The sequence below is a fragment of the Ursus arctos genome, unplaced genomic scaffold, assembly GCF_023065955.2.
Source record: "Ursus arctos isolate Adak ecotype North America unplaced genomic scaffold, UrsArc2.0 scaffold_12, whole genome shotgun sequence".
Taxonomy (NCBI): Eukaryota; Metazoa; Chordata; class Mammalia; order Carnivora; family Ursidae; genus Ursus; species Ursus arctos.
Genome location: NW_026622786.1, coordinates 52,553,242 through 52,575,317, shown reverse-complemented (window position 1 = coordinate 52,575,317; position 22,076 = coordinate 52,553,242). Strand labels below are relative to the sequence as shown.

General features: G+C 41.2%; 1 protein-coding gene across 1 annotated transcript in view; it reads left to right on the top strand.

Annotated features, from left to right (window-relative positions):
- DNAJC6 (DnaJ heat shock protein family (Hsp40) member C6) overlaps positions 1-22,076 on the top strand; it is a 146,009-nt gene that overhangs the window by 79,450 nt on the left and 44,483 nt on the right. The window contains exons 2-4 of the mRNA XM_026497900.4: positions 16,684-16,834; positions 18,158-18,207; positions 18,318-18,466. Coding sequence (XP_026353685.4) covers positions 16,701-16,834; positions 18,158-18,207; positions 18,318-18,466 — 333 coding nt within the window. The 5' untranslated portion in view covers positions 16,684-16,700. The remainder of the gene's footprint in view (positions 1-16,683; positions 16,835-18,157; positions 18,208-18,317; positions 18,467-22,076) is intronic.

The window sequence follows — 22,076 nt, the reverse complement described above, 5'->3', positions numbered from 1 at the left end:
ATCATTTGTACCAAATGCTTCTTCCCTTTTCCTGGTTCTCCAGAAGTGCTTATTGTTGAGTTGACACTCTTCGGGATAAGTAGTGCATGGAGGGCCATTTTTTTTTTTTTTTTTTTTAAAGCAGGGGATCCACAGAGAGGTTAGGAACCAACCCACTGTCCAATAGGTAAGGGTGTGCCTGGAGAGTTGGCCCATGTCTGCTGTGTGCCAAGCCCACACCCATGCCATCTCTTAAGTCTGGCCAAGCACTGAAGCCAACCCCTGTCACAGCCTTTGACCGAATTGGCACAGTGTTGGGTTTTCCAGCATGAGAGGGTAGTAGTCAGACCTTTATGAGAATGTCTCCACAAGCCAACTCCATGCCAGAAGCTTTGTCCTTGAGAGCAGTCAAACAGAGGACTTGCAGTTTTTCTTTGCATTTCAGTAGCAGATGTTCCTCCCAATGCTTGCTGTGGTTTGGTTTTGTTGCCTTTTTTTTTTTTTGGTTTGGTCTTTTGTTTGTCCCAGGTTCACCTTCAGAATGTGTCTGCATTCCCTGTTGAGTTAGCATTTAAATGTGTCCTTACTCGGAGGTCACTTAACGTCCTTGAGCATCTTTATGCTTGGCACGACCTAACTACAGAGGTTCCCGCTAACATGTTTATTTAAGAATTAGCTACCGAAGGTACTGCTTTGAAATTTTCCTCAGGTGCCCTCAGATGGAATACTGGCTTTTGAAATATGTCCTAAAGGATGTGCAGTCCCTGGGGAATTCCACTTGTCTGAGGCAATATTAATCTGCTCTGGGAACAGCTTCTTGGCAATCTGCTGATAACCATTGTTTTATCATTTGTTATGTAAGTGTGAGGAGCAGTTTCCACAAGCAGGTGTATAGAGAGCAAGTAAAAGTTCTTGCTCTTTAGCTTGACCTTCAATCCTCCTGGGATTTGAGGACCCCCATATTCCCAGTCTCGCCTCCCTCCCCTCTATACACTTTCCACATGTTCCCAGTTTCCCTGCAGGATCTCCTTGTCCCCGGACTTGCCTCAGACACATTTCTCACCATCTCACAGTGCACCTTGTTCCTCCTCTGGCTGGTGGAGACTGGAATACCCGTGTCTCGGCGCTCTTAGGAAGGTCCCCAGGACTGTTACAACTGGTGCCCAGTTATGCTCCTTTTCCTTTTTTTTTTTTTTTTTTAATTAGAGGGAACATGAGTGGGGGAGGGGCAAGGGAGAGGAAGAGAGAGAATCCTCAAGCAGACTCTCCACTGAGTGTGGAGCCCAGGACCCTGAGATCATGACCTGAGCCAAAATCCAGGGTCAGCCACTTAACTGACTGAGCCACCCATAGTGCCCAGTCCTTTTGTTTTTCATCTATGTCCCTTCAACCCATTTCCACCCAAACTGCTAATCAAATACCACCTCTTCCTTAAAGCCTTCCTCCTTCCTTCTTCCACCGACCTATATCCCTCTCTTCAAACTGGACATAAGCACTTCTGAACCCCTGTCCGTTATATATATATATATATATATATATATATATATATATATAGTAAGTCTGAACAAGAGAAAAGTAGATAACAATTATGGTGCAGCTCTAGGAGAGAGACTACTTTTCAGTGTTAAGTGGAAAAAATGGCAGGTTCCAAACTGCATGTAGAGTGATCTTGTGTCTGTGTACATGCACACGGAACATACAATGTGTATGTGTGCATGTACATAAAGATACGGAACTAAAAAGGCAAGGACACATGGTTCTTCAAAATGTTACCAGGGTTACTCTTGTTTATTTGTTTATTTTTAAAAAATTTTTATTTATTTATTTATTTATTTATTTATTTATGAGAGAGAGAGAGAGAGAGAGAGCATGAGCAGGGGAGGAGCAGAGGGAGAGGAGCAAGCGGACTCCAAGCTGAGCATGGAGCCTGACGCAGGGCTCGATTCCACGACCCTGAGAGATCATGACCTGAAACCAGGAGTTGAATGCTTAACCAGCTGAGCCACCCGGCATCCCTGTCTCTTGTTTGTTATCTTATTTTCTTCTGTACTTTAACTCTGTTTTCTTTCGTTTTAGTGGACCTCAGGTACAGGGAAGTGAATTAATAATACTGCTTTGTGGTCTTTAAACTGCACAGACCCCTCTCTGGTTTGATTCTAGACTTCTTTTTTTTCTCCCTTCCTCCCCAATCCCATCCTCATTTCTCAGCCATTTGTTCTCTTTCTAATGCTCTGGATCTTTATGTACCCAAATTTTCCATAGTGATATGACCGACCTCTGTATTACATGCATCATATTATTATGTAATTATATACATATATATATATATACTTTTATGCTATATAACAAGGTATAACAAAGTTATATATATAATATATGTATGATATATATATGTAAATGTGAATGAAAACCTTAGAAACTGGAATTCACATGTCTGTCTCATACCATTTTCCCCCTTCCCTCCCTTCCTTGCAGCCTCACCATCACATACATATATGCAAATGAAAATTTCTTGAACAGTTGTCCTTCCAGCTCTAAAATCCCAGGATTCTTTTTTTTTTTTTAAGACTTTATTTGTTATTTGTCAGAGAGAGATAGCACAAGCAGGAGTAGCAGCCGGCAGAGGGAGAAGCAGGCTCCCCGCTGAGGAAGGAGCCAGATGCAGGACTCAGTCCAGGACCCTGGGTTCTTGACCTGAGCCAAAGGCAGATACTTAACCAATGCTCTCTCTCTCACTCTCTTTCTCTCTCAAATAAATAAATAAATAAATAAAATCTTTAAAAAATGAACAAATAAACAAGAGTAATTCCTGGTAACATTTTGGAGAACCATGTGTCCTTGTCTTTTTAGTTCTGCATTTTTATGTACATGCACACATACACATTGTATGTTCCGTATGCACGTACACGTGAGCCACCCAGGTGTCCCTAAAATCCCAGGATTCTTTATTGCTCATATTATATTAGTTGATCCCTGCCTTGAGCTCTGTGATTCATGGTTGTGCGTAGAGTTCTTATTCTGACTTGTCCTGAGTGATTGAGCATGGTCCCTGCTCCTTAGCACAGCACTGTACTTTAGCAGAGAATGGCCATGGCAAGGGAGACAGTCCCATGGGACCAAGGGTAGTATTTTGTGGTGATTCCTGTGTTTGTCTTATCTTTCCCCAAATGGTCTGGACTCTATTCAAGTGTATGGCAATAAGGATATAAGCTTTGGAGTTAAAGGTGCGTGTATGCGTGTGTGTATGTGTGTACGTACACATCCACACACATATACATCAAGACTTATCCAGTGTTTACATTTTAAATATGTGAAGTTTATTGTGTTTCAGTTTTATAAGTGTCAATAAAGCTGTTTTTTTTTAAGTTAATCATAACTGTGTTTGGAGAAAATCATTTTATCTTTCTGGTACATTTATTTGAGGCATGGGTTTCTAACATCCCGTTGAGTACTGAATGTTATGAGTCCGAGTTGCTTCCTCTCATGGCCCAAGCAGGACTTCTACCTCTGTGACTGTGTATCTGACCATGCCTGTTGAAATGAAAAGACCATGGGTCTTCTCATCAGATAGACATTTGTATGTCCTAGCTAAGTAACCCTGTGTGAATGAATCTGCCTCTTTGAGACACAGTTTCCTTTTCTGAAAAATAAGAGCAAAAATATCTTTCCATACTGTGTGGGATAGCGTCTGTTTGGAGTGCAGGGCTTAGCATTGTAGGAAGGCTCCCTTGGCTCTGTGTGGCATCCGTGTTTGTGTGGTATGTAGTTATCTACACATCGATCCTGATTTTGTAGATAACACGTAATATCCATCCACGATAGTGGCTGCTCCTCTTGAGAGCAATGATTAGATCTTTCTCTAAGAAATCTGCTTACCGTAGCAGCCCCAGAATCTCTGGCTAGGAGGAGCTAAGAGGAGACAGTCTCATGGGAAGGAAAGGGGTAGAACAGCTCCTCTTAGGGCTGCCTTTGAACAACAAACACAATGCTTTTATAAGATTCTACATGTATCTGGGGCTTATTAGGGAAGACTGTTAGAGTTTTCTCAGCCACATTTTGAGGTTTCTGTTGTCTTCCCTTGCCAATAAAAAGAGCTGAAATGTTGTAAAGAAGACTTTTGCTTGATTTTTTCTTTGCGATATTTTATGCAGGTCCTTTGTTATCTCTGTCCTCCATCACGGACAAGGTCAGATAATAGTGAGGATGTTTTCTCTGTTTCAGGCAAGAGGGCTAGTCATTAAGAGAAATGTCATAGTCCATTTAATGCAATTTAAGCCCTGACCTTTTGGTTAGAGAAGGGAGAAAATAAATTGATAACCCCTTACTTCCTGGAGTTGAGAGGCCATGTGGTGGACAGAGTACTTTCTATTTCTTCAGAGTTCTCTTGGTTGTTCTGATTTTGCTAAATCGATTTGATCATTGCTATTTCGTAATGGTGAAGCTCTTTATCTGGCTCAAGTGTTGGAGAGTAAAGACTTTTCACATAAAAAAAAAAAATCTTTCACATAGATCTGTGTTTCTGGCACACCGTAATTACTTGAAATATTTGTTGAATCAAATTAAGCAATATCCATGTATCCGTTGTTTCATATGAGAGTTTACAGAATAGAATTTGGACTGGCAACTATAGCCTGACTCCAGGGACCCATGAAGAAACAAAGTGTGTCACATCCATCCGGCTGGAATTTCCCTGGCACCAACCCTGTGCCTTGCTTTTATTCTACACAGAGTCAGTTTTGATCTCACTGCAGTCTTCGCTTGGGTTGCATTTCTCATTCTTTCTCCTCTCGTCATTCTGTTCTTTATATCTTGGATTTTTTTCAGGCAAGAGTAGCTAGTGATGGTTACTTCTTTAGCCCCTCTTTACTATCTGAAGATGAAAATTTCTCCTTTGCCTTTTTGTTAAGTATTAGTCTTCCATACAATAAAGCTCTTGTTGAGTTTCATGAAATCCCCATCTCTCAAGCAAGAATGTTCAGTGGGTGTTAGAAGATACAGTGCTACAATTCGAAATCCAGAAAGGTGCGAGGAGACAGTGAAAGGATCTGGTTCTATTTGCTGCCCACATTAGGCAAAGACCAAGTCTCTGCCAAGTTGATCTGCTTGATCTTCCTTGCCATCCCTTCCTTCTTCTCCCTGATTCCTGTGTTCTACAGCAGCCCAGTTTCACATACATTTATTGAGTGCTTTCTGTATAAAGGTATTTTGGTAAGATTTTAGGGGGCTATGAAGAAGTGAAATGTTATCCCTGTTATTGAAGACCCAGAATCACTGGAATTGAGTGTGGTGGGTCAGACCCACTTATAAATAATTCTGATATAAGTCAGACTGCTCCAAATCCTAGGATGGGGGTGCAAAGTGAGGTGGGAGAATGGGGCCAGGAGAGACAGAGTTCTTATAAAAGAAGGCAGGGTGACCAGTGGGTAGGGGCAGAGGCTTTGGATCCAGCCAAATTGGGGTCCCATCTCATTCTGCTATGACTGTCACTACACTTCACCAAAGCTTCCATTTCCTCAGTGGGACTCCCACTTACTACTATGCATAATGTGAGGGTCTAACTCAGTAGTTTATGGAAACTGCTCAGTAAAGTGCCTAGTGTAGAGTGTGTGTTTAATAGATAGCCTTCAAAAAATTCCAGTATAGTTAACATACAGTGTTATATTAGTTTCAGGTGTACATTATAGTGATTCAGTAATTCTATACATTACTCAGTGCTCATCACAGTAAATGTACTCTTAATCCCCTTCACCTATTTTGCCCATCCCCCTCCCCTTACCGTCCCTCTGGTAACCATCAGCTTGCTCTCTATAGTTAAGAGTCTTTTTTTTTTTTTTTTGGTTTGTCTCTTTTGTTCTCTTTCATTTGTTTTATTTCTTAAATCCACATATGAGTGAAATCATACGGTATTTGTCTTTCTCTGACATGTTTCATTTATTTTTTTTTAAGATTTTATCTATTTATTTGACAGAGAGAGAGAGACAGCCAGCGAGAGAGGGAACACAAGCAGGGAGAGTGGGAGAGGAAGAAGCAGACTTCCAGGGTAGGAGCCTGATGCGGGGCTCAATCCCAGGACTCTGGGATCACGCCCTGAGCCAAAGGCAGATGCTTAACGACTGAGCCACCCAGGCGCCCCTGACGTGTTTCATTTAGTATTATACCCTCTAGATCCATGCATGTTGTTGCAAGTGACAAGATTTCATTCTTTTTTAAGGCTGAGTAAGATTCCATTGTATGTATACACTACATCTTCTTTATCCATTCATCTATTGATGGACACTTGGACTGCTTCCATAATTTGTTGTAAATAATGCTGCAATAAACATAGGGGCACATATATATTTTTGAATTCATGTTTTCATATTCTTTGGGCAAACATTAGTGGAATTACTGATCATATGGTATTTCTGTTTTTAATATTTTGGGGACTCTCCATACTGTTTTCCATAGTGGCTGCACCAGTTTGCATTCCCACCAACAGTGGATGAGGGTTCCTTTTTCTAATAGATGGCTCTTTAAAAATTATGATAGTGGGGTGCCTGGGTGGCTCAGTGGGTTAAGTGTCTGCCTTTAGCTCAGTTCATGATCCTGGGGTCCTGGGATAGAGTCCTGCTTTGGGCTCTCTGCTCAGTAGAGAGCCTGCTTCTGTCTCCGTCTGCCCTTCCCCCTGGCTTGTACTTTCTCTCTTGCTCTCTCCCTCTCTCAAATAAATAAAATCTTAAAACAAAATAGTAATAAAAATGATGATAGTGTCAAAGAGTTTTAGAACGGGAGGGGGGACAACTTAGGGAATCATCTAATTAATTCCCAGGTTTTATATTCTCTGAGACCATAAGTCTGTGATTCTCCCATGGCCACATGGCTCAAGAAGTTGTTGGGGCTGCTTATCACATTAAAGTCCTGAAGAATGGGTGCAGAAATACTGCACATACTGATTTTATGGTATCTGGAGGGATAATAAAATATTTAATAACTGGTATGATAAATTAGCATATAAGCATATATATCAAATGTAAAGTATTGCCCCCTTTAATTCTTTAAACAAATATACACATGCACATATAACTGCTTAGCAGGTGATAATATTTGTAGCACAAATTATCATTCTAATATTTACTTTTCTGTTGTTGATTTTGGACATTCTCTAGAGTGTGTTTGTCACTAGCTAAATTGTCACCATTTCTGAGCCCTGATTTGACGTAGGGAATGGCACCAGATCCTTCCAGCAACTTCCCAGTTAAATTCGTTGTAATGTGCCCTAGGACCTTATTCCAGCCAGAGAAGGGCTGAGCATGCTGTTGATTTGTCAGGGCTGTGTTGCAGGCAGATATCAGTGCTTCCTACATGGTTTGGGTCCTCAAAGCATGAGTCATTGGCACCACCTGTCTGTGGCCTGTGCCTGCCAGTGCTGAGCTCCTCTGGAACTGCTGGTGGGTGTTGCACACACCCAGGCCTCTACCCCCGTGGTCTGTTGAGCAGCTAGCAGATCTGCCCTTGTCTAGGAAGGCTGCGGTGCAATGGCTTATAGTTTTACAAGTGACTGATAGTTTTAATAGCTCATACTATGTGCCAAACAGTACACAAGTATTTCAGTATTTCAAAAACCAGGACCACTGAATCTGTGTGAACCTGGTTATTAGTCATGCGAAGAACACATAATGGTTTCCCATACCAGGCACCAGATCACTTCAAAATGAGAAGAAGAAACACCAGAACTAGGAAGAAGTTCACCTCTGTTCAACATTCAGGATTCTGAACTCCTGAAAGGGAAGAGTTTATAGGTGCTGGAGTGGAAGCTCTGAAAAGAGGTTCTGTCCTTGTTGTCCCGTCTGGCTTCATCAACCCTGGAACTGAACAGTGTGACCTGTTTTTACTGGGCTGTGTAACTTTGCTAGAGATAGCCTTTTTCCGAGCTTCATTTTATCCAGTCCCCAGAGCCAGCTGGTAGCTATCATTTATTAAGTGCATGCAACACACCAGGTGTTAAGCTAAGGGCTTACAGAGTATTCTTGCATGATCCTCACCACAATCCCACACGATAGTCTATTAATGCTTCCATTTTACAGGTAAGGGGGTCAAGACTTGGATTAGTTACTTAACTTCTGGCTGCTCATCCAGCTGTAGCAGAAGCTGAATCCAACCAGTTCTAGCAGCTCAAAGCCTATATAGGACTGTGATGGCTATGTCCCGTTCCTAGCTTCTTGTTGGCATAGGGAATGTTGTGTTTGTTTTGTTTTTAATGTTATTTATTTATTTCTTCTGTGAAATTGTTATTTCTACTTGGATTCTTGGGTATTTTGTGGCAGACAGTCCAATGACTCATTTATATGAGAGCTAAATTTCTAAGAAAATAAAAATTCCTGATTGTTTTAGAAAATCTCACTACTTAAAAATCACATTGAGGGCACCTGGTTGGCTCAGTCGGAAGAGCATAAGGCTCTTGATTTCAGGGTCATGAGTTCAAGCCCCATGGTGAATGTAGAGATTACTTAAATAAATAAACTTTAAAAAAAATCATGTTGACATGCATGATCTCACTTGATCCTTTTGACACCAAGAGACATGTAGGAAAGTTTTTGTTCTCAGTTTGTTCCCATTTACAGAGGGAGAAGAGGTCTGAGAGGAGAACAATATCATGCTTAAGGCCACAGAGTTTTTAGGTAGAAAAATGAAGTCTCCAGTCAAGACCTCTCTCCCCAGTGTCCTGCTTTTTTTCAAGCTGTTTTGAGCCAGGGTGTACAAGGAATGAGGTGTAAGCAGCCTTTGATTCTGGAAGCCAAGGCAGTGGGCTTTTCCATGGTAGATCTAGTTATTATCCCCATGTGATCCATTTCTCTACTTGTGGGAAGCCAAGAGCTGAAAAGTCTGCTATAAACAAGAAGGGTGAATCTTTCTGTAGCGATGGCACTGGTTCTCTGCTTCTTGCTGAGTGTTGTGGAGAAGGAATAACATTTTTAGGATAGGAGCTAATAGTGTATCTCTACAAGGTCCCAACTTTGTAGAAGCCAGGAAAGGACATTTATAGCATTATGGCACTTAAATAACTACAGAAAAATGTGTTCCATTGGTGAAGAGGAGCACGATTATGAACAGATCATCATGCCAACATTGAAGTGATCAGTAACTCCTCAAACAGGCTGATTCTGAACACTACAAAATAATACCTCACAGTGAGGAGACCTGGGTGAGCGATGTTCCAGAAATGGGAAAGAGGATGCTCTGTAGAAGAATCTCTGTGGAGGCTCAGAGGACCCACTGAGGAAAGCTCACGTCCCAAGAACTTCAATTTTGCCAAGGGTCCTTTGCCATCCATTTCCTGCCCTAATGTACTGGGTTGGCTTGAGTATTCACAGCAGAGCGGAGACAGTCACTACCACGATGAAGCAGGTCTCAGGTCTCAGAAAAAGAGTCAGGTACTGAAGGACTTTCCCATCCCACTTGGAGTTAAGGCTACACATGGGGCTACTCCAGCACTTGTGGGCAGCGTTTGCCTCTATCTCACAGGCTGGGCCGAGAAACTGTTGTGTGGCCATGAACTGCAATGAATTGGAGGTCTCTCCAGCCTCTGCGAACCGACATATTGAACCAACAGCATTTGGCTGTTGTCGATATTTTATATAACTTGTTTTTTGTTGTAAAATATATTAACGTAAATTATAGAAAATTTAGAAATTATAGTTCAACAACAAAAAGATCACTTACCATTCTCTTACTTAGATGTAATTGCTGTAGCTATTTTTGAAAATGTAGCAGCTAAGAGCCTAGACTGTGGAGCAGCCTGTCTGGGTACAAGTTCTGCCTCACTAACTTTGGGACCTGGGGTGGGTCACTGATGTGTCTTTGCTTCAATTTCCTCATGTGGAAAACGGGGACAGCAAGGGTATCTCCTTCACAGGGTGGTTGTGAAGATTAAATACTACATGTAAAGAATTTAGATTAGTGTCTGGTACATAGTAGGCATTCAGTAAGTTTGACTTGTTATTTTTATTTTGTGTGTATTAAATCATCTGAGTTCTTTCTCTAAACTCAAATAATTTTCTTTTGCAGAAATGAGATTGTAGCATCTGTGTGTGTGTGTGTAGTTTTTTTAAAGATTTTATTTATTTATTCGACAGAGATAGAGACAGCCAGCGAGAGAGGGAACACAAGCAGGGGGAGTGGGAGAGGAAGAAGCAGACTCACAGCAGAAGAGCCTGATGTGGGGCTCGATCCCATCACGCCGGGATCACGCCCTGAGCCGAAGGCAGACGCCCAACCGCTGTGCCACCCAGGCGCCCCGTGCGTCTGTGTGTTTTATATCCTGCTTATTTTCCACTTAATTCTTTGTCATGAGCATCTGTACTCTTCTAAGAACTGGTTTTAATAGCTAATTTTGAAGCATTGTTAGAGGTACTCAACCACTTCTCTTACTGTGGAGAAATACATTTATCGTCTCTTGCCATTATTAACAGTACCTCAGTGAACATGTGGTTTGCTAAATCTTTGCATGCCGTCCTTTTCTTTTGATGACAGTACTTTATGGGGGAGCATCCTTTTTTAGGGGTTACCAAGTGAAATTATCTGCAGCCTAGGGTGTCATGGACACACAGATTGTGTGAGCAGTAAGAGCATACATGGAGAATGACCGCAGTGCATGTCAGGCCTTTGTCAACATTTTCTTTCCTTTTTCATAGTGCTTCTCTAGCGTTTTGCTTATGGCTGACAAATCAGTAAGATGTCAATGAAAAGTAGCCACACCTACTTTTCCTATTACATTAAGGCAGATAAGACCGGCCTTAACATTTGTGCTAGTCTTCTTAAAAACATATTCTATTCCAAATAACTATCAAATCACCTCAAATCTTTTATGGAATGAAGTGTGATATAAATACAGAGGAAATAGCTAACTCGTAGTCCAGTGGGAAGCAGAGATTCTCTCCCAGGAGATTCAAACTTTGTGTCGCTCTGCAAGTGAGAACTAGTCGGCTTCTACATGTGGTGAGTTCCCATGACTTGGGAAGGATGGGAGGCTGTGTCTTGTCTAAATTAGGAATCCCAGGAAAAACTTGTATATTACAGTCTTAGAAATGACACAGGGACAGGGCGCAGTTCTCTAGTGCTTGTCTTTGGTGGGCTTAGATTTTAAAATGACAAGACAGGGGTGCCTGGGTGGTTCAGTTGGTTTAGCGTCTGCCTTCAGCTCAGGTCAAGATCCCAGGGTCCTGGGTTTGAGCCCTGGATCAGGCTCCCTGCTCAGTGGGGAGTCTGCTTCTTACTCTCCCTCTGCTTCTCCCCCCAACATGTGCCCTGTCTCCCTTAAATAAATAAATAAAATCTTGAAAAAAATAAAATGACAAGACATCATAGAACAAGAATCTATTTGGAGCCTTTGAGGCACAGAGGTGGGTCTTTCTCTTTGGATGACACTCTTATGTTCCATCAGCTCTGACCTCCCCCCTCCCAAACTTCTAAGACCCACAAGTCCCTGAGGACCCTTTGGTAAACTCAGGGTGTGTTCTCACTAGTTGCCGTGTAGTCAAAGCATTTAGAAATACGTCAGAGGTGGCAGGGTTTAGATTCCTAAGAATGCAAGTCTTTGCAATCCCAGCTAGTGCAAGGATTAGAAAACTTCTGTAAAGGGCCAGATATGAAATACTTTAGACTTTGTGGGTAGTCACGTCTCTGCCACAACTACTCAACTTTGCTGTCATAGCATGAAAATACCCACAGACAATGTGTAAAGGAATAAGTGTGGTTGTATTCTAATAAACTTATAGACATTGAAATTTGACCTTTGAATCATATTCACCTTATTAAACATTTTCTTCGTTTGACTTTTTTCAGTCATTTAAAAATGTAGAGGCCACCTTTATTTCACAGACTGTACAAAAATAGGGCAGCAGACTGGATTTGGCCCGTGAACTATGGTTTGGCAGCCCCCGACCTACAACAGCCATTATTTTTCTCCTACATATTACTTTCTGACTGCACCATTTCCCTCTGTGCTGTGTCATGGTTTTGAAGCCTCTCTGCCCGTTCTCTCAGCTGAGACTCACATATCCTTTGGAGAATCTATGCTTCTGGCTCTCATGTAGCTCATTAGGGAAAGCCAGAATACATTCTTTTTTTTTTTTTTTTTTTTTTTTTTTTTTTAATTTACTCTTTTCGACATAGCAGTTTATTTTTTTTTTTTTTTTTTTTTTTATTAATAATGATTTTTTATTATATTATGTTAGTCACCATACAGTACATCCCCGGTTTTCGATGTAAGGCTCGATGATTCATTAGTTGTGTATAACACCCAGTGCACCATGCAATATGTGCCCTCCTTACTACCCATCACCGGTCTATCCCATTCCCCCCAGAATACATTCTACCTAAAAGAACTGTTAGGGCAAATTCAGATAACGTCCCTCCTCTCCTTTTTGTGTCCTGGCTAGTTTGACGTATAATATGGGCATATGAAGAGTATAGACAGATTCTGACAAATGGTTCTGGTTTCTGCAGGGCTCCAAAATTCTAATGAACAGTGCAAGCAGCCTGAGAGATGGCGAGAGACTGATTTTTAGATAATCACGGATATTTATATCCTTTTAATAGGCTGAGACCATGGAGTTCTGTTCCAGCACAAAATCAAGAGTCACAGAGAGGCCTGAATAATCAATTTGATGTCATCTCTTAGAAGAGTGGTATATAAAAAGGGTATTGAGGCTGAAGTGGAAACTCAGGATGGAAATGGGGGAAGTATAAACATTTTATACCATCCTATCCTCAAGATATTTAAAATGAAAACATGATACAGATTTTATGTGTTTAAAGAGGAATGATATGCCCTACATTATAGGGAACCAGAACCTGAGAGAACATTCTCAGATCTGTGGTTCTGGCCCTAATCTGTGGGACTGCCCTTCAGACCAATTCTTGGCATTTTATTTAGGGCTGTGAAGCAGTAGGGGTGACACAGGCTGTCTGCCTACATAATGAGATTGGTTTGGTTGGTCTGACAGATGCAGTGATTTATGGGAGTGTTTATTGTGGGGACATCTGCTGCCGAGAGCAGCCAGATGAAAGGCATACAGGTGGGAGGTAGAGAAGAGCCAGGAGTAGGAGAACGGTGGTTGCGCATCAGGCAGGTGAAGACCGTCCTGAGGACAACTGTTAGAACGGAGCTGATTCAGAGCCATAGAATAGTGGGAAATGGTACAAGTAGCTTAGGCTTTGGATTGTGCAGATCTGGGCTTGAACCTCCAGCTCTGCCACTAGTTAGCTGAGAGTTTAGGAGAGTTCTTCCCTTCTTTGAGCCTCCGTTTCTTCATCTATAAAATGGAGATAATAAACACCCTCCTTCCTTCCAACTAGGTGAAATTGTGCTAACATAAACATTCAAATGGAGTTCCTGGTACATAAGGGAACTCAGTCAGTGGTAGACTTTATTCATGTTTGTCCATGTGTCCATTCATTTGTTTATTCACCAGCATTGATTGTGTTTTGCAACTTCTAATAGAGCCGTCTTTTCAAATAGATGCCTAATGGTGAGCTAGGCATTAATGCCCCTTGTGATCAGGATGAGAGTACATAATAGTCAACATGTATTTATAGGCATACGTGTGAGCATCCACATGCCACATAGGAATTTAGTGGGAACCTGAAGTATGATTTAAAGAACAGCTGCCCGGCCAATAAACACAATAAAAGATACACAACTCACTAATTGGAGAAAGCACAAAACAAGACCAAAATGAGGTATTGCTTCACATTCACCAGGTTGGTACAAATTTTAAAGTCTGACAATACCAAATGTTGTATTGCACTGCTAGTAGGAGTTTAGACTGATATGACTGCTTTGAGAAATGAGTTGTCAATATCTGGAAAGCTGAAAATGTACACATCCCTCTTACTAGCAAATTCTACTCTTAAGTATAACCTAGAGAGAATTTCCCATTTATGATCAAGGCAATGTGTTCATAACCACATTGTTATAGTAAATGACCTTAGTGTCCCTCATTGGGTAATGGCTCATACTTTAAGTGAGCTAACGTTACAGATGGCACCATAATAGATGAATTTTAAACCATGCTGAGTGAATAAAATAGACTGCAGACAGAAAACCATTTATATACATCTTCAAAACACAGAAAACAATGTATTGCTTATGGATACCTACATATGTAATAAATGTTTAAAGAAAGTATCTGGAATGATACATATGAAAACCAGAGCAGTATTAGGGAAAGAAAGAGGGATGTGATTGGAAGGGTTGCCTAAGGCTCAAATCCCAACCCTGCCATTTACTTACTAGCTGTGTAGCCTTAGACAAGTTCCTTAAGCTCTGTGCCTCAGTTTTCGGATCTATGAAAGAAAATAATAATAGTATCTGCTTCGCAGGTATGCTTTTAGGATTAAATGAGTAAATACAGGCAAAATGCTTAGAATAATATCCAGCAGATAGTAAGTGCTAGATAAGTTAGTAATTGTAGTTTTTATTACACAAATCTTTTATCTTTTATTTATTTTAAAAAATCTTTAATATTGCAATTTTTCATTTATAAATGTTTCAGTATTTATTCCGATAGGTGAGGACTGTTGTTGAACATAACTACAACATCATTATTAGTCCTAAAAAAGTAACAATAAATCCTTAATATCAAATACTTAGTGAGTGTTCAAATTCCAGTTGTCCCATAAATGTGATTAATTTTTTATAGTTTGGATTAAGTTCCAAACAAGATCCACACATTCTGCTTGGTTGACTTGTCTTTAAGACATTTCGATCTACAGATTCCTCCTCCAACTTTCCTTTTTCTTGCAATTTATTTTTTTTAGCTTTATTGAGGTATAATTGATATGCAAAAATTACACACATTTAATGTATATGTTCTGATGACTTTAAATATATGCAAATACTTGTGATACTATTACCACAACCTCCAAAAACCTCCTCGTGCTCTTTTGTAGGTTTTTTTTGAGAAGAACACTTAACATGAGATCTATCTTCTTAACATATTTTAAAGTGCATCATAAATATTACAATTTTTAAAAAAGAAGAGATGCCATCATATAGTTGAGAAGTGAACAAAGATGAAAAATGCAACACAGAAATTTCAGGATGTGGCATAATAATAGTTAGTTACAATCTATTGGCCCCTAGATATATTAGGTACTATACTAATTATTTTATATGCACTCACTTAACCTTTCCCTATGAAGAAGGAACTATTTTTATCCCAAATTTACAGTTAGGAAGAAAGAGGCTTACGAAGACTGTTACTTCCCAAGGTCACACAGTTAGGAGTACCAAGGCTGGGCCAGAACCCAGGTGAGAATGACCCATGCTCTTGACTGCTAGGCTGAATAGACTCCCTAGTCATTGTTCACTCTAGCCTCCTCTACACAGATTTCTACTTTCTTCCTGTATCGACCTTTGTGCTGCAGTAAGGAACATTCCCACAATGGGAATGGGAGCACTTCTAATAATAAAGGGCTATTGGTCACTCAGGCTCTATATTCATCAAAAGTCAGCTGGGAGCTCTGCCACACAGCTTCTTACTCCAGGACCCAGGAGTACAGCCATGATCTCAAACCCTGCCAGTTGATGGAGCAAAGAAAGAGACAGAAAGACACCGCGAGGCAATGAGAACTCTGGAGAGTTTCATACTCACAGTTCAAAGCTCTGTCCTGAAAGGGACACACAATACCTCCACACACATATCCTCACATATCGTAGACTAAAGCAGTCATTTTCAACTGGGAGTAATGTTGCCCCTCCCCCCAGGGGATATGTGCCAACGTCTGGAGACAATTTGGGTTGTTACAGCCGGCAGCAGTGGGGGGCTACTGGTGCTCTCTAGTGGCTAGGGGCCGGGGATGCTGCCAAACACCCTCCAGGGCATGGGGCAGTGCTCCCCGCCCCCCAACACAGCAAGGAAGTATTTGACCCTAAATGTCAGCAGTGCCAAGATTGAGAAACTTGGCTAGAGCTAACCACAAGAGACCAGAAAATACGATTTTGTGAGTCTATAAGGAAGGAAAAACTGGAATACTTGACAAATAACACTGATGATCACCATGCATCCTAAAAACTGTTACAAAGGCCCTGGAGAAGCTATTTTCCATGATGGAAGTGAAGAATGAGTTGGAGGGATAGCCATGGAATGAGTCTGCTAACACAGTCAGCTCCATCTAAGGGCAGAGGAGACCTCTGGACCCACTTCTAAGCTGCTCTTCCTCTGATGCGGCACTGTCCGAAAGACAGGCCACGTGTACAATTAAAATTTTTCTAGTATTCACATTAAAAAGTAAAAAGGAGCAGCTGAAATTAATTTAATAATATCATCTACTTAATTCAGTATATTCAAAATACTGTCATTGCAACATGTAATCAATGAAAGAAGTATTAACAAGATCTTTTATATTCTTTTTTTTTTTTTTGCACCATCTTTGAGATTTGTTGTGTATTTTGTACTTGCAACACATCTCAATTCGGACTAGCCACATTTCGGGGGCTCAGTGGGCACCTGTGGCTAATGGCTACAGCACTGTGAGCTTTCTGCGCCTGGGACAGCGAAGCGCTTCCCTGGGTCTCTGAGGCTTGGTCGCACTGCTAGGACCCAGAGTCAGTAAGTTCTGAGAGTGGGCATCACTTCCAGGAGTGTCTGCGCCGGTCTGCATAGGTTTCAGGGATGAAGGGAGACTGCGTAGATCACCTCTACTTCTGTTTCGCATTGGCAGGTGCCTCATCTCCAGACATGGAGCCCAGCTACGGGGGAGGTCTCTTTGACATGGTGAAAGGAGGTGCAGGGCGGCTCTTCAGTAACCTGAAGGACAACCTGAAAGACACCCTCAAAGACACATCTTCCAGAGTCATACAGTCTGTTACCAGGTATGCGCATTCTTCCCAGCTGAGTTAATGGACCTCCATGCCCCCCAAGGATCTGGTTACCTGCCAACTGCTTTTCTGGCTAGAGGACTGACAGTTGTGTGATGTAACTGCATGGAGTCTCATCAACCAAGCAATGTTATTGAAGCCATAACGTTGAGGCCTTCAGAAGCAACAAGCACAGGCTCAGAGGACTCACTGAGCACATTGTTACGTTAAAATATAGTGGTTGCCATCCCTCCCTTGTTTTTTTTTTGTTTGTTTGTTTTGTTTTTTTTTTAAGATTTTATTTATTTATTAGAGACAGCCAGCGAGAGAGGGAACACAAGCAGGGGGAGTGGGAGAGGAAGAAGCAGGCTCATAGCGGAGGAGCCTGATGTGGGGCTCGATCCCAGAACGCCGGGATCATGCCCTGAGCCGAAGGCAGACGCTTAACCGCTGTGCCACCCAGGTGCCCCGAAGATATTCCCTCTCTTGTGAATCCAGCATCCTGGGTTCTCGTACATTATCTGCCCTTGTTAACCATGTGACCTAGGCAACTTAATTGGCCTCTCTGAGCTTGACTTTTATACTCTGATAGAATTCATATCCCTGGTTGGTCTGAGAATTAAATAAGATAGTAATGCACATGCAAGCTGAAAAAGCGATACTCATGGATTATAACTGAAACAATTGTTTTTTGTATTTTAATAGCCCTTTGAACCTTGTTTAGCGGAGGAAATTTTCTATCCTTCTACTGTATGAAAATTCTTATAAGCAAGCCATATGAATTCTTTTTTATTTGTACGTATTAGAAAATTCTAGGGTCACTTTAAGTTACAGTATGCAGTTTTGAGTCATAAATTCACATGTCAAGTCCAAAATATTAATCAACATTTTAATCTTTGTTTAAAGAAAAAACTTATCCCTTACCTGCAATCCCCAGCTAGGGCCTGGCGGGCAGAGAGAAAGGGTGTCCCTTGTTTCTCCATCACTTCCTTTCTTACCCCCTAGCTGCTCACACTTAGAGGAGATATTCACACGTAGGCAAAGAGGCTAGAATAATCCGTGTTAATGACTGAGAGGTGTTTTCTATTCTGAGATTGATTCTGTTCGTGAAGTGTCATCTACAGAGGGTATTGGGGTACATGAGAGGGGTAGATTTACACTCCTGTGCGTGTGGGTTGCTTCTCTCAATGATTATTCTTTGTTAGAGAGAAGGCCTTGAGGGAAGTCTAAATGCCTACTGGATGGAAGTGTCCAAGTCAATGGGCAAGTGATTGAGAGAGGGGAAACCTGGCATATTTGGATTATTTTAATGAGCACCTTTTCCTGTCTTGCTTTTAGCTACACGAAGGGAGATTTAGACTTCACTTATGTTACCTCCAGAATTATTGGTAAGTTTCTCATGGTCAGTAACTGCTCAGTAGCTCAGCTTGCAGTGGCTGCCCGTGGCAACAGCAAACCTGTTTAACCTGTCTCTCTCTCTGTCTGTGTTCCCTCCCAGTGATGTCCTTTCCTCTGGACAGTGTTGACATAGGATTCAGGAATCAGGTTGATGACATCCGAAGCTTTTTGGATTCCAGACATCTTGACCACTACACGGTGTACAATCTGTCACCCAAGTCGTATCGAACTGCCAAGTTTCACAGCAGGGTAAGGAATTTTAGCACTGGGATCACATGGTTTGAAGATATAACAGGGTATTTTTCCCTTTAAGAGCGATTCCCAAAGCCTTGTTGCTCAGACACACAAAGCTGATTAACTATATACTCTGGACACTTCTAGCCGCAACGTATTTATTAGGCTGCTATGAAATATTTTGAAGATTTTCCTTGGGTGAGGACATTTGCAGGAAAGTTTATCTGTCAATGAGATACCATATATATAATTTGGGGTCTCAAATCATTTATGGCTGGTTGCTCAGTTGTTAGGGCACATTCCTATGGGGCTCAGTTGGAGACTGAACTGCTATGTAGGACGGTTGACGATCCTTATACTGTAGCACTAATTATGCCTTTAACCATTCCTTATTGCCGCTTGGGTATCATGATGAAGCCTGGCGCTAGACCAGTACAGACACCAGTGTTCTTGGAAATAACTCTCTGACATTCAGTAAAGGTGTTTGTTTCATGGGTAGAGGATAGCACACAGACAGTCCACACTGTCGGTGTGGTGATACTGTTACTACTATTTGGATTTTTTACACTGTCTTCTGAGGTGGGTGGAGACCTGGGACACAGAGAAGTAAGGTGACTTGTCCAAGACCATACCACTAGTAGGTGGTCTCAGGCTTGTGTTCTTAACTATTACTCTGGGCTGACGATATTACTGGGAAAAGCTGGCTTGTCCTCCTAAGGAGCATTTTGAACAAGGCAGAGAAATATTCCTTTTCTGGCTGGTGAAGCCAGGAGTGCTGGCTTAGGTTTGAATCTGATGCAGAGTTTGATATTTCTGGCCAAGGAATTCTTGATTGACTCACTAAATGAAGGCCTTTTCTCTCTCAAGAACATCTTGAAATAGTTTGATTTAGCCTTAGATATGATTGGTTTTGCAACTACATCTGAGTCTATTGATAAATAGAAAGGATTTTCTTTTCTTTTTTTTAATAATATTTTTTATTATATTATGCTATACAATGGACACTTTAAAAGTGAAAATTGATTTCAGATTAGCAGCAGGATAGCTGGTTGTCCATGCTGTGTATCCAGGACCTCAGCTTAGATGCTGGAACACATGTTGCTCCAAATTTCAGTTGCCATTGATAATCTCTGGGTTTTGACTTCTGGATCTGTAAAAACACAAGAAGTGTGGTCTCTGTGTTCTCTAAGACCCCTACCTGCCTTAATGTTCAGTAAGATAAGGGAGAGTTTTGCTAAGGACTTTCTTTTCTCTAAGTGTTCCTGGAATAGGCAAGAGGAAACCCAGTGGTTCTCAAATTTAGTGGGCAACAAAACCACCTGGAGTGCTAGTCAAACACCCAGGCCCCGAATTTCTGATTCAGCAGGACAGGAGAGTGGTGGGAGTCTGCACTGCTAACAGCTTCTTGGGTGTGACTCCTGCGGTTTCCCTGGGGACCACTCTTGAGACACACTGATAAAACCATTCTGAAGCATTTGGGTCTAAATTGCCATTCTGTAATGGAGATTTTAAATGCAGCTCTTTTAAATTCCCTATAATTAACTGCCTTTCCAACTCTCCTTCCATCTATTACCTAATTCAGAGCAACTGAATTAACATCAAACAAAAATGTGGGTAGATATTCTGTTTCTAACTCAGATGCAAATCTTTTGATTTTTCTTGTTTGGAGACTCGGTCAGTGTCCTCATTTTCATAACTGAAGGACGATGGAACATGCTCCACAACATTTCATAGAAATTTTATTTGATCTTGAAAGATCTGTAATAGTCTGGAAAAATTTCACTCTGAAAGTGAATAAAGAGATATCATTATAGAAGCATTCATACAGATGAGGATGTCTCTTTGTGTAGTATTTGTGAAAGCAATCTCTATAAAGGTATTTAAAGAAAAGCATCTATTAGTATAACTACATTTTTTGTGACCGGTCTTAACAGTCTTACCACAAGACCAGGACTTACATATTGAACATCTGTCCTGGGCTGCTCTCGTTTGCCCTAAAAGAGCAGAAGGTATGTTTATTTGCCACCTAGAACAGTGCCTGTCATGGCTAATACATGTTTCTCAGAAGAATGAACATGCCAAGAATTGTTAAACACATAGATATAAAATAAATATTTGGTTCTTTTTCTGAAGACACTTAAGCCTGGCTGGAAAGAGAAGCCAAGGGATGCTTGGGTGGCTCAGCCGGTCAAGTGTCTTCAGCTCAGGTCACGATCCCATGGTGCTGGGATCAAGTCCCATAATGGGCTCCTTGCTCAGCAGGGAGCCTGCTTCTCCTTCTGCCTCCTGCTCCCCCTGCTTGTTCTCTCTCTCCCTGACAAATAAATAAAATCTAAGAAAGAAAGAAAAAGAAAGAAAGAAAGAAAGAAAAGGAAAGAAAAGAAAGGGAGAAAGGAAGAAAGAAAAGAAAAGGAAGGGAGAAAGAAAGAAAGAAAAAGAAAGAAAGAAAGAAAGAAAAAGAAAGAGAGAAAGAAAGAAAAGAAAAGGAGGAAGGGAGAAAGAAAGAAAAGAAAAGAAGGAAGGGAGGAAGGGAGAAAGGAAGAAAGAAAGAGAGAGAGAAGCCAAAACATGCTGTAAAGACAAATGCAAATAATATTTACAATCCCTACTGAGGGAGGTTAGGGAAAGGAGACAGCAGCGAGAGCTGGGCTTTGAAGCATGAGTAAATCTTGCTTACTTATGAGTGTAAGTGAAAGGAATGGGGTTATTTCATCTCTGTGCAAGTTGTAGAATGTATCTTACAGAGGTCCTCATGATCTGGCCTCTGCCTGCGTCTCCAGCTTCATTTTTCACTGTTCTCCACTGCCTAAAAAAATGCCATGCTAGAACCAGGGGAGACACACACTGTCTCTTTGCGAGCTGCTCCCTCTCAGTAGGAGCCCCTCATGCCACACCTCCCCATCCCTTCTAATAGCCTAACTTTGCTAAGGGGAGGATTTCAGTATGTTACCCATGAGGCTTTTCCAATTCTTTTCTCTAAAACACAGGCTTGCACTGTATCTTTAGCCCCTCCCAGACATTCCCTAGAACTTGGCAGAATGCAAATGGACCCTCTGACCTAACTAGTTTTCTGCCCTTGGTTGCATCTCAGGAAGACAGCGCCCAAACCTTAGTATTTTCATCTTAGTTCTGTTTTGGATTTGGCTACATCTTTTTTCAAGCCCCCAGTCCTTTCTTTGCCCAGCACTAATGCCACAAATTGATTTGTATCTCATTGTTGCATTACTTAGGGAAGTTTTTTGGTTCTTATTTTCCAAATCAGGAGAACTAGAACTATTTCTTCCTCCTTCCAGGACTGTGGAGTGCTAGGTCTGCAGTTAAATCTTATTTTAATAAATATAGATGGCATGGGGTGCCTGGCTGGCTCAGTCAGTAGAGCATGTGACTCTTGATCTCAGGAATGTAAGTTTAAGCCCCACATTGGGTGTAGAGATCATTAAAAATAAAATCTTTAAAAAATTTTTTTTAAATTAATATAGATGACAGTGCCTTCCATAAATTCCAGGGCTGGAAAAGACCAAACATGAGACTGGTTTTATTTATAAATTCACAGGAGTCCAGCTCTATGTATATCTGAACTCAGTCACTTTACATTTTTATTATGGGAGGTGTGTTTGGGGATATG